Genomic DNA, 14,221 nt, shown 5'->3' with positions numbered 1-14,221 from the left:
CTGTCAGACCTGCTGAGTTTTTCCCAGTAATTTTTGTTTTCCACCAGTTAGATTTCCAGCATCCACAGTATTTTGCTTTTACTTGCTTCCACTCAGGTTTGACGGGTTCTGAGATGCACGATACTCAGACAAACGACCAAAAGCTTGGTCAAGGAGATAGGCTTTACGGAGCATCTTTAAGGGGGCAGGAGGAGAGGTAGAGGGGCGGAGAGGCTTAAGGAGGGAATTCCAGACTGTAGATCCTCGGCAGCTGAAGGCACAGCCAGGATGGTAGAGGATTAAAGTTGGAAGACGCAAGAGATGAGAATTGGCAGAACGCAAGGATAGTTAGAAATTCACCAGAACCTGGAGATCTGCAAACTTCCATCACCAATTAACCTCTCGCTGAACTTGGAGCCGTGCTTATTTGCAGTTGATCTTGATCATATTTATTTGCATTACATTTTGTGGCCCTAAAAGGAGCAGCTACTCAGGCATAGCTCTACCTTCACAGCAGAAATAGTGGGAAAATGATATATAATAACAAGATTATTATTTCATCCCATCATCTTTATCATAAGCTGTCATAGCTGGTATCTAAAGTTAAGTTCAACTCACAGCACTAAGGGATAATCTTTATTTTGACCTGGATACAAACACTGGAAATTCATTCAAATTCTAGGGTGTGTAGGGCGAAGGGAGATTGGGGAGGTGGCAAACTTACGAAATAAAATCAGAAAATGGCTGCTTGGGATCTCTAAGTAAGAAGGATGGACTAAGGAGCAGCACACTTACCACCGAGGGTGTCCAGTCATCTAGCCGTCTATCCAGTACCACATCATAACAGAAAGCTCCAGAAATCACTACGACAGAAAGGAAATCTTACACTTCAATACTCTCAAGGTGGAAAATACAACATTACACAGGAAAAGTGTAGTGCCTTTTTCAGGCCCTCGAATCCTTACCCGCTCAGGGCCATTGCATTCATTTTGGTGACTCTCAAGTACAATGAGGAGCGGTGAATATTGGACTTGTGTTCTGAGTAAAGATCAGGGACATTCCCCCCCCCCCCGCCATAGGAAGGGAGACACGCCAAGATTATACATCACCTCCAGTCAGCCTATTCCAAAACCACAGTCAATACCTCTTGACACTTGCCTAGGAGGAACAATAATGGCTTCCCCACCCCATCTGCCAATAGAATCACCACCAAGACTGCATAGAGTTGGACAGGAATGCCTCTCATTTCTCCATTGCCTCTTGTGCATCAGATGTGGCTCAGTTGGTAGTATCCTCACCTGAGTCATATGGTTCTGGGTTCAAGTCCCACTCCTGGGCTTGAGCACAAAAATCAAGGCGTCTAGTGCAGTTTTGAGGAAGCACTGCACTGTCGGAGATGCTGTCTTTTGGGTGAGATATTAAACTGAGGCCTAATCTGCCCTCCCAAGTGGATGTAAAAGAGCTCACAGCACTATTCCAAAGAAGAGCAGTGGAGTAATCCCTGGTGTCCTGGACAGTATTTATCCCTTAATCAACATCACAAAAACAGATTATCTGGTCATCAACACATTGCTGTTTGTGGGATCTTGCTGTGTGCGAAATGAATGTCCTGTTTCCTACATTGCAACAGTGACTACAAGGTACTTCATTAGCTGCAAAGCTCTTTGAAATGTCCGGTGGTCATGAAAAGTGTTATATAAATGCAAGTTTTTTTTTCACTCCACAGGAAGTCCACAGGGCTATGGTTCCAAAGAATCAGCAGCCCTCCATGTGACCACCGCTCAAGTTTGCCTGGATGGGAAGTAGGCTCCTGAACTACAGGGGCATCACAGGACGTCCACTTACATGCACTCCCAGCCAGACAAAAAGGGAAGCAAAAAGTCAAAAGCCCAAGCTGATTTCCCCACACTGACTTAAGGAACTTTGAAACCAGTTGCACTGCTCTCTTCGCCCTCCCAGCTGAAGTGCGCCAATTCAAAACTGACCAGAGATAAAATCAGGGATCTTGCTGCTCTTCAGCTCAGTGCCACATCAGGTTGCGTCCTTTGCATTGACGGTACCCGGTTGTTGCACCGAGAGAAGAGCTGAACCCAGCACCAGCCTCCCTGTCAGTGGGGGGAGGCTCGTGTGCCTGACCAAACCGTCTCGAGACACAGTCCCGGCCGGCATGGTCACCGACTGTGGTTTTGGAATAGGCTGACTGGAGGTGATGTATAATCTTGGGGGGGTGGGGGGGGAGAGAGATGGGGGAAGTGGAATGTCCCTGATCTTTACTCCGCTCCTCATTGTACTTGAGAGTCACCAACATGAATGCAATAGCCCTGAGCGGGTAAGGATTCCTGCCCCTGCCCTATTATAGAACAACAGAACATACAGCACAGAAACAGGCCATACACAGCCCAACTAGACTATGCTGGTGTTGATGCTTTACACGAGCCTCCTCCTGTCCCTCTTCATCTAACTGCATCAGCATATCCTTCTATTTCTTTCACCTTCAAGCATTTCTCCAGCTTCCCCTTAAATGCATCTATGCTATTCACCTCAAGTACTCCAAGTGGTAGCAAGTTGTACACTCTCACCACTCCTGGAAGCCAAGAGAACAGTAAATTGACAGTTGTATTAATCTGGCCATAACTAAGAATGACAGACAATGCTGAACTCAGTTTCTTTACAAAACAGTATACAGTACCTGGTACATCTGGTGCTCTGATCAGTTCAACATTGTACTCATCTTTAAATGCTGTTTCAAGGACATAACCCATCATCATAGCACATGACCGCCAATAAGCCTGTTAAAAAGAAAAATGCAGAACAAGCATTAAATCACATCTTCACAAACGCCACAAAACCAGGGGGGTATTGGGAGGGGCTTATATAAAATCTTCATCCCACCCTAAAAATAAATGGATGAATAAACTCTTGGATTCTTCTTAATTCCGTCAATTCCTTTTTTTGTATTTAAGACCATAAGACATAGGAGCAGAAATTAGGCCATTCGGCCCATCGAGTCTGCTCCGCCATTCAATCATGGCTGATAAGTTTCTCAACCCCATTCTCCCGCCTTCTCCCCGTAACCTTTGATTCCCTTACCAATCAAGAACCTATCTATCTCGGTCTTAAATACACTCAATGACCTGGCCTCCACAGCCTTCTGTGGCAATGAATTCCATAGATTCACCACTCTCTGGCTAAAGAAGTTTCTCCTCATCTCTGTTCTAAAAGGTCTTCCCTTTAGTCTGAGGCTGTGCCCTCGGGTCCTAGTCTCTCCTACTAATGGAAACATCTTCCCCACGTCCACTCTATCCAGGCCTTTCAGTATTCTGTAAGTTTCAATCAGATCCCCCCTCATCCTTCTAAACTCCATCGACTATAGATCCAGAGTCCTCAAATGTTCCTCATATGTTAAGCCTTTCATTCCTGGGATCATTCTCATGAACCTCCTTTGGACCCTCTCCAGGGCCAGCACATCCTTCCTGAGATACGGGGCCCAAAATTGCTCACAATATTCTAAATGTGGTCTGACCAGAGCCTTATAAAGCCTCAGCAGCTTTTATATTCTAGTCCTCTCGAAATAAATGCCAACATTTCATTTGCCTTCCTAACTACCAACTCAACCTGCAAGTTAACCTTAAGAGAATCCTGGACTAGGACTCCCAAGTCCCTTTGCACTCCAGATTTCTGAATTCTCTTCCCATTTAGAAAATAGTCCATGTCTCTATTCTTCCTACCAAAGTGCATGACCTCACACTTCCCCACGTTGTATTCCATCTGCCACTTCTTTTCCCATTCTCCTAACCTGTCCAAATCCTTCTGCAGCCTCCCCGCCTCCTCAATACTACCTGTCCCTCCAGCTATCTTTGTATCATCTGCAAACATAGCCAGGATGCCCTCAGTTCCTTCATCTAGATCATTAATGTATAAAGTGAAAAGTTGTGGTCCCAACACTGACCCCTGCAGAACTCCACTAGTCACCGGCCGCCATCCTGAGAAGGACCCCCTTATCCCCACTCTCTGCCTCCTGCCAGACAGCCAATCTTCTACCCATGCTAATACCTTGCCTCTAACACCAAGGGCTCTTATCTTACTGAGCAGCCTCCTGTGCGCCATGTTGTCAAAGGCCTTCTGGAAGTCCAAGTAGATAACATCCATTGGCTCTCCTTTGTCTAACCTGCTCGTTACCTCCTCAAAGAATTCTAACAGATTTGTCAGGCATGACCTCCCCTTGATGAAACCATGCTGACTTTGCCCGATTTTACCATGCACTTCCAAGTATTCTGAAATCTCATCCTTAATAATGGACTCTAGAATCTTACCAACGACCGACGTCAGGCTAATCGGCCTGTAATTTCCCGTCTTTAGCCTCACTCCCTTCTTAAACAGGGGGGTTACATTAGCGATTTTCCAGTCCTCTGGGACCCTTCCTGACTCCAGTGATTCCTGAAAGATCACCACTAACATCTCCACTATCTCTTCAGCTATCTCCTTCAGAACTCTGGGGTGTAATCCATCTGGTCCAGGTGATTTATCCACCTTCAGACCTTTCAGTTTTCCTAGCACCTTGTCATTGGTAATGGCCACCTTACTCACCTCTTCCCCCCTCGACTCTTTTGAACTTTGGGGATGTCACTCGTGTCTTCCACTGTGAAGACTGACGCAAAGTACCTATTCAGTTCCTCCGTCATTTCTTTGTTCCCCACTACTACTTCTCCAGCGTCATTTTCCAGCAGCCCAATGTCCACTTTTGCCTCTCTCTTACCCTTTATATATCTAAAAAAACTCTTGCAATCTTCTTTTATATTACTGGCTAGTTTACCCTCATATTTAATCTTCTCCCTCCTTATTTCTTTTTTAGTTGTCCTCTGTTGGTCTTTGTAGGCTTCCCAATCCCCTGGTGTCCCACCGCTCTTCGCTGCATTGTATGCTTTCTCTTTAGCTTTTATGCTGTCCCTGACTTCCCTTGTCAGCCATGGTTGCCTCATCCTCCCTTTAGTATGCTTCTTCTTCCTAGGGATGAATTTTTGCTGTGTCTCCCAAATTACTCCCAGAAACTCCTGCCACTGCTGTTCCACTGTCTTTCCTGCTAGGCTCATCTCCCAGTCAATTCTGGCCAGCTCCTCCCTCATGCCTCTGTAGTTGCCTTTATTCAACTGTAATACCGTTACATCTGATTCCAGCTTTTTCCTCTCAAATTGCAGGGTAAATTCTATCATATTATGGTCACTTCCTCCTAAGGGTTCCTTCACCTTAAGCTCCCTTATCAAATCTGCCTCATTACACATCACTAAATCTAGAATTGCCTGTTCCCTAGTGGGCTCCACCACAAACTGCTCCAAAAAGCCATCTCGTAGACATTCCACAAATTCCTTTTCTTGGGATCCACTACCAACCTGATTTTCCCAGTCTACCTGCATATTGAAATCCCCCATGATCATCACCTTGCCTTTCTTACACACCTTTTCTATCTCCTGGTGTATCTTGTGCCCCACATCCTGACTACTGTTCGGAGGCCTGTATATAACTCGCATTATGGTTTTTTTTAACCTTTGCGGTTCCTCAACTCTACCCACACAGATTCTACATCATCTGACCCTACATCATTTCTTGCTATCGATTTAATTTCATTTCTTACTAACAAAGCAACCCCATCCCCTCTGCCAACCTGCCTATCTTTTCGATAGGATGTATATCCTTGGATATTTAGCTCCCAGTCCTGATCCCCTTGCAGCCATGTCTCCGTAATGCCCACCACATCATACCTGCCAATTTCGATCTGCGCCACAAGCTCATTTACCTTATTTCGTATACTGCGTGCATTCAGATACAACAACTTCAGTCCTGTATTTTCCGTCCCCTTTCTCATTGTCATCCCTTTATCTGATGTGCTTGAAGTTAGATTCCTAGCCCTTTCCAAACACTCTGTCCTATTTTGTGTTCTGGAGACTTTAATAGCCTCTCCTGTGCTCTCCTTTCTTTTCAGTTTTGCTCTGACTCTTTTCATTTGCCCTGCTGATTAGAATCTCTCCTTGATCCCACATTTTAGCTGCTTGGTCTCAAGTCTCAGCTGCTCCACAATGACTAACAAAGGGAAAAATAAACAATACAACTGGATAGGCACCTTATCATTGTTCCTGGGACTTTGCAGGCACATAAATGCTTTTGTACTTAACCCCATATAACTGCCACGAGTATGACATTTTGGTGACAATAAAGTATGACATAAATGCAGGTCTTTTTTTTTAAACTTTGTTTTCTGATCATCAAGAGGTTTGTCCAAAGACGGAAACTGGGGGAGGGGGTGGGGGTGGTCGGTTGCTGGTGGAGGGAGAAAAGTTCACCTCAGCTTTCCTTGCTAATTATCAGAGAGTAGTAAGTTAACCTCCTCTCAGGTGAGGCAAAGCAGGGGAAAAGGGATTTTTTTTTTTAGTTTTTATAAATAGGGCTTTGAGAGTTACTTTTTAAACTGAGATACTTTGATGAAGAGCCCAGACCCACACGGTGTGGGAAAATCTGCAGTTCCCTCCAGCTAAACATTAGGAAGACCAAAGCCAGAATCTGTCACCACCACCTACCAATATCAACTCTGTACCCTTGCCATAAATATTCCTCTTGGCCCTGTTTGCAACCTTGATGACCTATTCAACCCCAAGCAATGTTTCCAAACTTGACAGTCTTTTTGTGATGGAGAGGAGTCATCTCACATATCATCCACTTCTGTCTCTACCACAGCCAATCAGTTGAGGAAACCCTCATCCATCCCTTTATCAACTGTTCCAATGCTGTTCTCTCCATAGGTCTTTAGCTTTTCCCAAACTCCAAATCCTGCATTCTATCTCACACTAAGTCTCCTTGTCCTCATTGACCTCCATCGGCCCCCACTCCCACATGACTGCATATTTATAGAATTAAATCTTTTTGTTAGGGGATCCGTTTCCAAATTGTATTCTCTAATTTTTTTTGCTACGCTACCCTTCACTTTCTACCTTAAAAACTCTTTGGGAGCAAAATTTTGACTCAGGCTTATCAGAAGATATCTGGAAGTCTATTCTCTCTCATGTACATTCCTCATGTGTGTGTGCAAGACATGGGTTGTTACAAATTAAAATCTTACATCGTATCCATTTATCCAAGGTGAAATTATCTAAGATAATTGATCCAACCTATGATAAATGTCATACTGCCCCAGTCTCTCTGATTCATGTGTACTGGTGTCCCAAATTGGCTTTGTTTTGGGCACAAAATTTTAGATCACTCATTTTCAGCATCAGCATAGAACATTCTCCTAATACAGAACTCTTTGGAGTGGAACCAAATGGCTTCCCTCTTACAAAATTCAGACTGATGTACTTGCCCTTTCAAAATTATTGGCTAGACATATTATTCTATTAAATTGGAAATAGTCTGCCCTGTCTTCTTTTACTAATTGGATACGTGATCTTATGCAGAATTTTAAACTTGAGAAAATAAAGTGCACCAGAAGAGGCTCCACTGATGGATTTTATGTAGCTTGGCAACTTTTCTTATATTACTTTGAGGAACTACAGCTCTCTACTTTCATATAACTGACCCTAGTTAGATTGTATGTATTATATCAGGTGAAACTATGTCTGACCTATGATTGTTGTTGATTTTCTTTTTTTTTCTTTCCTTTTTCTTCTTCTACCCCTTACTTCTCTTTTCCTTTCTTTCTCTTTTTCTTCCAAATGAAAGTGTATTGAATTATTGCTGTACTGTAAGTTTTTTTTATACGGTTACTCATTATGACTGTTGTTAAAATTAAAATTCTGCATATTTAAAATTCTTGCATTTGTGTGTAAATCCTTTCATGGCCTTGTCACTTCCTTTCTCTAAACCTCCTCCAGCCCTACAACCTTTCACCACATCCCTCCAGCAAACAGTATTCCTGACCTCAGACCAGTGAAGCCAAAACAAAAGCCACACTTTAGAAATCCCCCTCTAAACTGCACTACTATCACCATCCCTTTGCCTTCCTAAAATCAACCTGAACCATGTACCTAGTCGTCCTCTCCCAATAACTCATAAGCCTGGCATCCAATTCTGATTACACCTCTGTAAAAGCATTTTGATCCATGTTCCCCATTTTAAATGTTTTATATAATTGCAAGTTGTCTTCGTCACAGTAGTGGTAGCCAGCTGTAATAGTGCTGAGCAAGATTGAAAACAACCAGATAGAAGACCAGGTAAATCAGGGAGTAGTGATTTGATATCACCTGCTGAAATTTTATAACACTGAGGGAGGGGAGAAATTCCACAATTTCAGCATCTTGATAAGGAATGCCACAAATAAGAGACGGTGTGAAAAGCCAACGTGGCGAGGTTACAGGGTGGAAGATGATGCCACATTCAGTGGTCTGACTGAACAAAAGTGAAAAGTTCCCAACAGTAATGGCCAATGTGGACAGGTAAACCTAATAGTGCAGCACAAACAGTACAGCACAGGAACAAATAATGAGCATGAGGAGAGGAAAAGGGCAAAGGGCAATGAACAAACAGAAAGATGCCATCATAAGTAGTCAGTTGTTTGAATCTAAGAGTTCCCAAAGGTAAGTCTGGGTGTGTGGTGAACAGCATCTGTGTAAAGCGGTGACACTACAGAAGGAAAGTTTATGAATAATTCAAGTTCATGGAAAACTATTTCAAAGTATAGCCAGTATTGTTGATTTCAACTATGGAAACATGAAATGTAGATATGTCCTTCCCAGCGTGGGTCATCTACAGAGATGGCATTTTGGTCTGTGCTAGTATTTACAGGCTTGTTACTGGTGTGGGCTATAGTGAGAACTATTTGTCATGATGAATTAACAGCAACGTGAGAGATATCTATTGGCGGAATGTTTCTACTGTCTTCTTTTATTAAGCTCCCTTTTTCTCAAAGGAAACCAGGTTATAGCTGACAGGTTCACTATGGAAGGGGGCAGTGTGCAGAGCAGCAAACAAGTATCATCTTCTGCCAAAACATCTCTAGGAATTACAGTTGAACAAATTGGTTTTGTCTCAACACCCTTCCCCCAGCAACTGACTTAAGCAGAAGAAAACATTCCCCAGTGGCTCCATCATTCAGGAAAATAGCCAGAAGTGTAGAATTGAGCCAGGAGGATTTCAAGTTCAATTCCTGCCTTTAGAGCTAGCCTATCTGATTTGCAGTACCAGCAAGAATGCTATAGTTGGCTGGGGTTCTAGGGTCATGGAAAAAAAAATGAAGCTGTAAAAATTCCGTTCCTTCACACCCCCCACTTTGCCACCTCTGTCCACACCACCCCAATGGAACAATGGAGTAGGGTCCTTACCTTATTAACTTCTTCTGGGTTCTCATCCTTGAAAGTGAGGAACTGGATGTCGCAGGATTTGTTAAGGGGTTTATACATATCCCATATTTCCCCATCTACCAGTGCAAGTATAGAACGTTTTACGCACCATTCACTCATATCTGTGCACAGGGATAAGAAATGGTTGGAGAGATTACAGAATGGAGCAGTTTACGTTTCTAAAAGCACAGAGGATTAATTTTACAAACACCAACAACTGCATGCATTTATATAGCTACTTTAGCACGGTAAAACACCCCAAGGCGCTTCACAGGGCTTAAAGCAAAATTTGATACAGAGCCATACAAAGGTATATTGGGACAGCTAACCAAAAACTTTGTCAACAGATAGGTTTTAAGGAGCCAGTTAAAGGATGAAGAGGGTATTTCCTCCCATCCTGCAACTACTACATAGGCCAGTTGAAGAGGAGAAACTACAATCCCCGACTACATAGCGACCAGAGAGACTCAGGTTTCCTTTACCGGTTTTATTCAAGCATATGCGAGGGAGCCGCAATCATTCCAAAGAATGAAGACCCAGCTGCTCCCTGATTGATTACATTTAATTACTTTTGTACTTTCTCTTATCATAATACATTTGAGTACATTTGAATACATCCAATCGGTAACCTACACATAGGTACCATTTTAAAACTATCCTATTGAGTACATAAACATGTGATTTTGCTAACCAATTATTCTAAAGGGTGTATACATAATTATATTATCCAATCAAAATTAAAACACGTACACAAGACCTTGGTTCTCACAACTCAAGACTGCTGTTGTTTCATCAAAGACCTCTCTTGTCTTTGTATGTCCTCCCATATCTAAGCTAAACCATCTGCCCCGTCCTTCTCTGGGAGAGGAGTATACATAAACTAACTTTATGTTATGTTTTATCTCCAGTCCAGCTCTCAAGGCTTCATTGCATCGTTGCACCACTTGAATGGTTCTGCCTGTGGCTGGACATTAGCTCATCTCTTGAAACTGTGTAAATCACACAAACTCAAAGCTCCTTTGTATGCAATATACATCTGCTTACCCTCGGCTGTCATTAGGTTTAACATCCATGGCTGCTTGGAGATTTTAAGTGTTCTTCAGTCACTTCTTACAGTGTTCTCTCTTTTAGCAATTTTAATTTTCCCCTAACAAAGGAGGAGAAAGGTAGGTGGGGAGGCAGAGGGGTTTAGGGAGGGAATTCCAGGGTTTAGGGCCCAGGCAGCTTAAGACACAGCCACAATGGTGCAGCAATGAAAATTGGGGATGCGCAAGAGGCCAGAATTGGAGAAGTGTAGAAATTGCAAGGGATTGGAGAGCTGGAGGAGGTTACAGCAGGACATGGCCATGGGTCAATATGAAGAGAGTGAGAATTTTAAGATTGAGGCATTGCTGGAACAGGTCGATGTCTCTACATAGCCTTTGACTCGATCAGCATCATCCTCCTATAAAATCTTTGCTCTGTTTTCCAGTTCAGAAGGACTGCTCTTACTGAGTTCCATACTCACCCATCAAACCAAAGTCCAAGAATTTCCAGCACTGGCTTCTCACAAGTTCCCACACTGTGACCTCTGCTGTCTTTCAAGAATCTATGCTTGACACCCTACTCTTCCTCATCTACATAATGCATCTTGGCGGTATCATTAGATATTGGACCAGCTTGCAAACATTCAAAGACAATACTCAGCCCTACCCCTCCATCACCCTTGCCCCCTTCACTGTCTTTTCTGTCAGACTACTTATCCAGTCTGACATTAGCCATAATTGCCTCCAATTGAACATAAAGACTGAAGTCCTTTCTTCAGTCCCTTCCACAACCTTCATTCCCTTGACACTAATGCCAAACCCCTCCTCAACAAATTTCTCAGGTTCAACCAATGGGTCACAACCTCTGTGACCCATTTGACATTGAGCTGGTTTTACAACCCCACATGCACCCGCATAATAATGACTGGCACCCATACCCACTCGCATAATAAAGATCGCCTACTTCCATCTCCATGGTATCTCCTACCTCAACCCATCAACTGGTAAGACTTTCATCCATATCATTATCACTTTCAGTATTGATTATTCCAATGCTCTCCTGAGTGGCCTCAAACGTCAGCATATCTAAAACTCTCTGTTCAATTGTTGGGGAACATATCTTCAAGAATTGTATTTTTCTTTTAAAATTTGGAAGGGCGTTGCATTATTTGGGCACTTTTTTTTTAAAGAAAGGTCATAAGTTCACCTTGGACCATGAGCAAGCACGCCTTTTCCAATAAATCACCTGACCTGCATGATACTTGAGGAGGAAAGCTATTTGCTATTTGAACCACAATCACTTTAATTGATGGGGGAAAAAACTGGTTTAAAGGCAAAGGCCTAGTGATTTACTGGAAATCACCTGGCAGAGGAGCTTTGTTTTGAGCTTGTTTTTTTGTACTCAGTTAGGAATGAACTGAGATGGGGAAAGCTGCCCAGCTCACACTCTCCTTGCCATGCCTGAAATAAGGTGGTAATCAGCATCCAGCTGGGAATCCTTATCTGAGTCTGTCTTTGGAAACCCGAAAGGCTGAGACAGGGAGGATTGTTCCGGCTCTATTTTCTTCCACCCCGAAGCTCCAATGGTGAGAACCTCCAGGCATCTACTGGGACTAATGATCTGTCTTCATACGAGGGAACTCCAGATCATCAGTGTCAAAATCTTGCAAACTTTATCCTTTGTTTTATAAAGTATTTTCTTCAACTGCCCATCTCTGCAAAGACCCTATTCATTTGGTGTGTGTGCGCGGGGAATTTTAAGGGAGATAGATAGTTACACTTCCAGATCACAAATTGTTGTTAACCATTTCTTGCAACTTGTTTTAAAGAAAGAAGTTTCATTTTATAATAGATCAATTATTCTGAGTTTATTTTTTAATTTATTCATGGGATGTGGGCTTCACTGGCTAGGCCAGCATTTATTACCCATCCCTAGTTACCCTTGAGAAAGAAGCCTGGTTAAAGTCTCCTATATTCCGGGTCTAACAGTAGCAAAAATAATTCATTGGCCACCTTGCTGAATGAATTAAACTTTTAAACTAATAGTGGGGCTAGATAAACGGTACTCTCCTCCCACCCTGGTCGTAACACAACCACTATCTCACAGCAAGTCCTGCTCACCCATCACACCTCTCCTAGCTGATCTACAACGACTCTCGTTTCCCACCTGCACCTCCACCCCCCACCAAATAACTCCAATATAAAATTCTCATTCTCTCATTTAAATTTTTTCACGGCCTTGCTCCTCCCTATCTGCAACAACTCCGTGATGGGAACTCTCAAAACCTAAACTGCTTACTAATTTATCGAGCACCTACTTACGCATGGCACAGTTGTAGGGAGTGGAAAGGCCCTTGTTCATGACGAAGACGGTTCCAGTATCAGGCATTCCCATATGTTTAACTTCGATTTTCTCGACCCGCTGGACCAGTGCTCGCTGCCTGGTTTTCTCCTTGTCAAACAGCTCACTGCGCCTCAGAAGTCGCTCGGTGCTCGCCAAGCGTGATTCTGTTGTTGTCGAAAGAAATCCTGGACAGAAAACAATACAAAAGGCTGGTCACAGAGGCTTACAGCACAGAAGGAAGCCATTTGTTCCATCATGCTGTTTGAAAGAGCTATCCAATTTGTCCCACTTTCTTCCCCCTGCCAATTCTTCCTCATCAAGTACATTTCCAATTCCCTTTTCAAAGTTATTATCGAATCTCCTTTCAGGGAGTGCATTCCAGATCATAAAACGCGCTGCTTAAAAAAAAAACTAATTTCCCCTCTGGTTCTTTTGTCAATTATCTTAAATTTGTGCACTTGGGTTTCTAAACACTGGGAACAGTTTCTCACCATCTACTGATCCATCAAAACACTTTAGTGTCAGGTGCCACCCTGTTATTGCCATGACACAGCCCAGAAAGCTTCTTCCATATTGTTACATCAAACGGTGGAAATCAGCAACAGCATAGGTTAAATGCAGGGAAAAAGTTCGTCTACGCTGTCACATCAAGCTTTGTGGTGCAGCAGCAGCAATGGCCATAGTACTCTCTCTCTCTCTCTACCACCCCAATGTTAATCACAACCCAGCAAAGAAACCCCTACAGCACCAGAATGCATGGGTTAAAATTACAGCCATATGCCTTGGTTCAATTAATTCCCACTCTCTGACCTTACTTTTATATTTCCACCATATAAATTCATATGTTGACATTTAATTTGGGACTTGCCTATGTAAACCTGTCACACCAAAATTACACAATCTGCCTGCACTGGCCCCGCAACAGCTGCACTAGCAAGGTGTAATGGCAACAAAGCAAACTGAGGTTCAATAAACAGAAAAAGCAAGTTGATGACAAATGTTAGGTCCAAAATACAGTAGAAAACCAGACAGAATGTGCAGAGTGCAGGGAGAAATATCAGCAGGTAACATAAAAGGAAAAACAAAACTTTTATAAGCGTATAAAAAGAGTATAAGGAATTGTGTGATCGATTAAGGACAAGAATGGAAATCTGCTTGTGGAGGCAGAAGATACAAAGTACTCGTTTAGTATCCCCATTGTATCTATCTCCACAAAAGAGGAGGATGAATTAATGTCATGGTAGGAGGAAAGTAGATATATTAGGTAGTATCTTTTTAGTTTAAGTTATTTTTATCCTAAGTAGATCAAACTTAACAAGTCATCCTTTTGAAACAGGATACATCCAAGGTTGCTGAGGTGGAACTCACAGATGCTCTCACCATAATCTTCCAGTCCTCCTTGAATATGGGAGTGGTGCCAGAGGACTGGAGAATTGTAAATGCTATGCCCCTTTTCAACTAAAGGAGAGGGGAATTAATCTGGTTACTTCAGTCAGTTTGACGTGAGTGATGGGTAAACTAATAGAGACCAATATCAACAACAAAATTAA

General features: G+C 42.8%; 1 protein-coding gene across 1 annotated transcript in view; it reads right to left on the bottom strand.

Moving 5' to 3' along the window:
- mrpl39 (mitochondrial ribosomal protein L39) overlaps window positions 1-14,221 on the bottom strand; it is a 29,524-nt gene that overhangs the window by 10,672 nt on the left and 4,631 nt on the right. Inside the window, exons 2-5 of the mRNA XM_078560349.1 lie at window positions 12,650-12,856; window positions 9,285-9,424; window positions 2,669-2,768; window positions 775-842 (exon numbers count right to left, since the gene is read on the bottom strand). Of these exons, the coding sequence (XP_078416475.1) occupies window positions 775-842; window positions 2,669-2,768; window positions 9,285-9,424; window positions 12,650-12,856 (515 nt within the window). The remainder of the gene's footprint in view (window positions 1-774; window positions 843-2,668; window positions 2,769-9,284; window positions 9,425-12,649; window positions 12,857-14,221) is intronic.

This window comes from Cetorhinus maximus, chromosome 16 (genome assembly GCF_964194155.1).
Source record: "Cetorhinus maximus chromosome 16, sCetMax3.hap1.1, whole genome shotgun sequence".
Lineage (NCBI taxonomy): Eukaryota > Metazoa > Chordata > Chondrichthyes > Lamniformes > Cetorhinidae > Cetorhinus > Cetorhinus maximus.
Note: the sequence above shows the minus strand (reverse complement) of the source record. Positions and strands in the feature narration are given on the sequence as shown.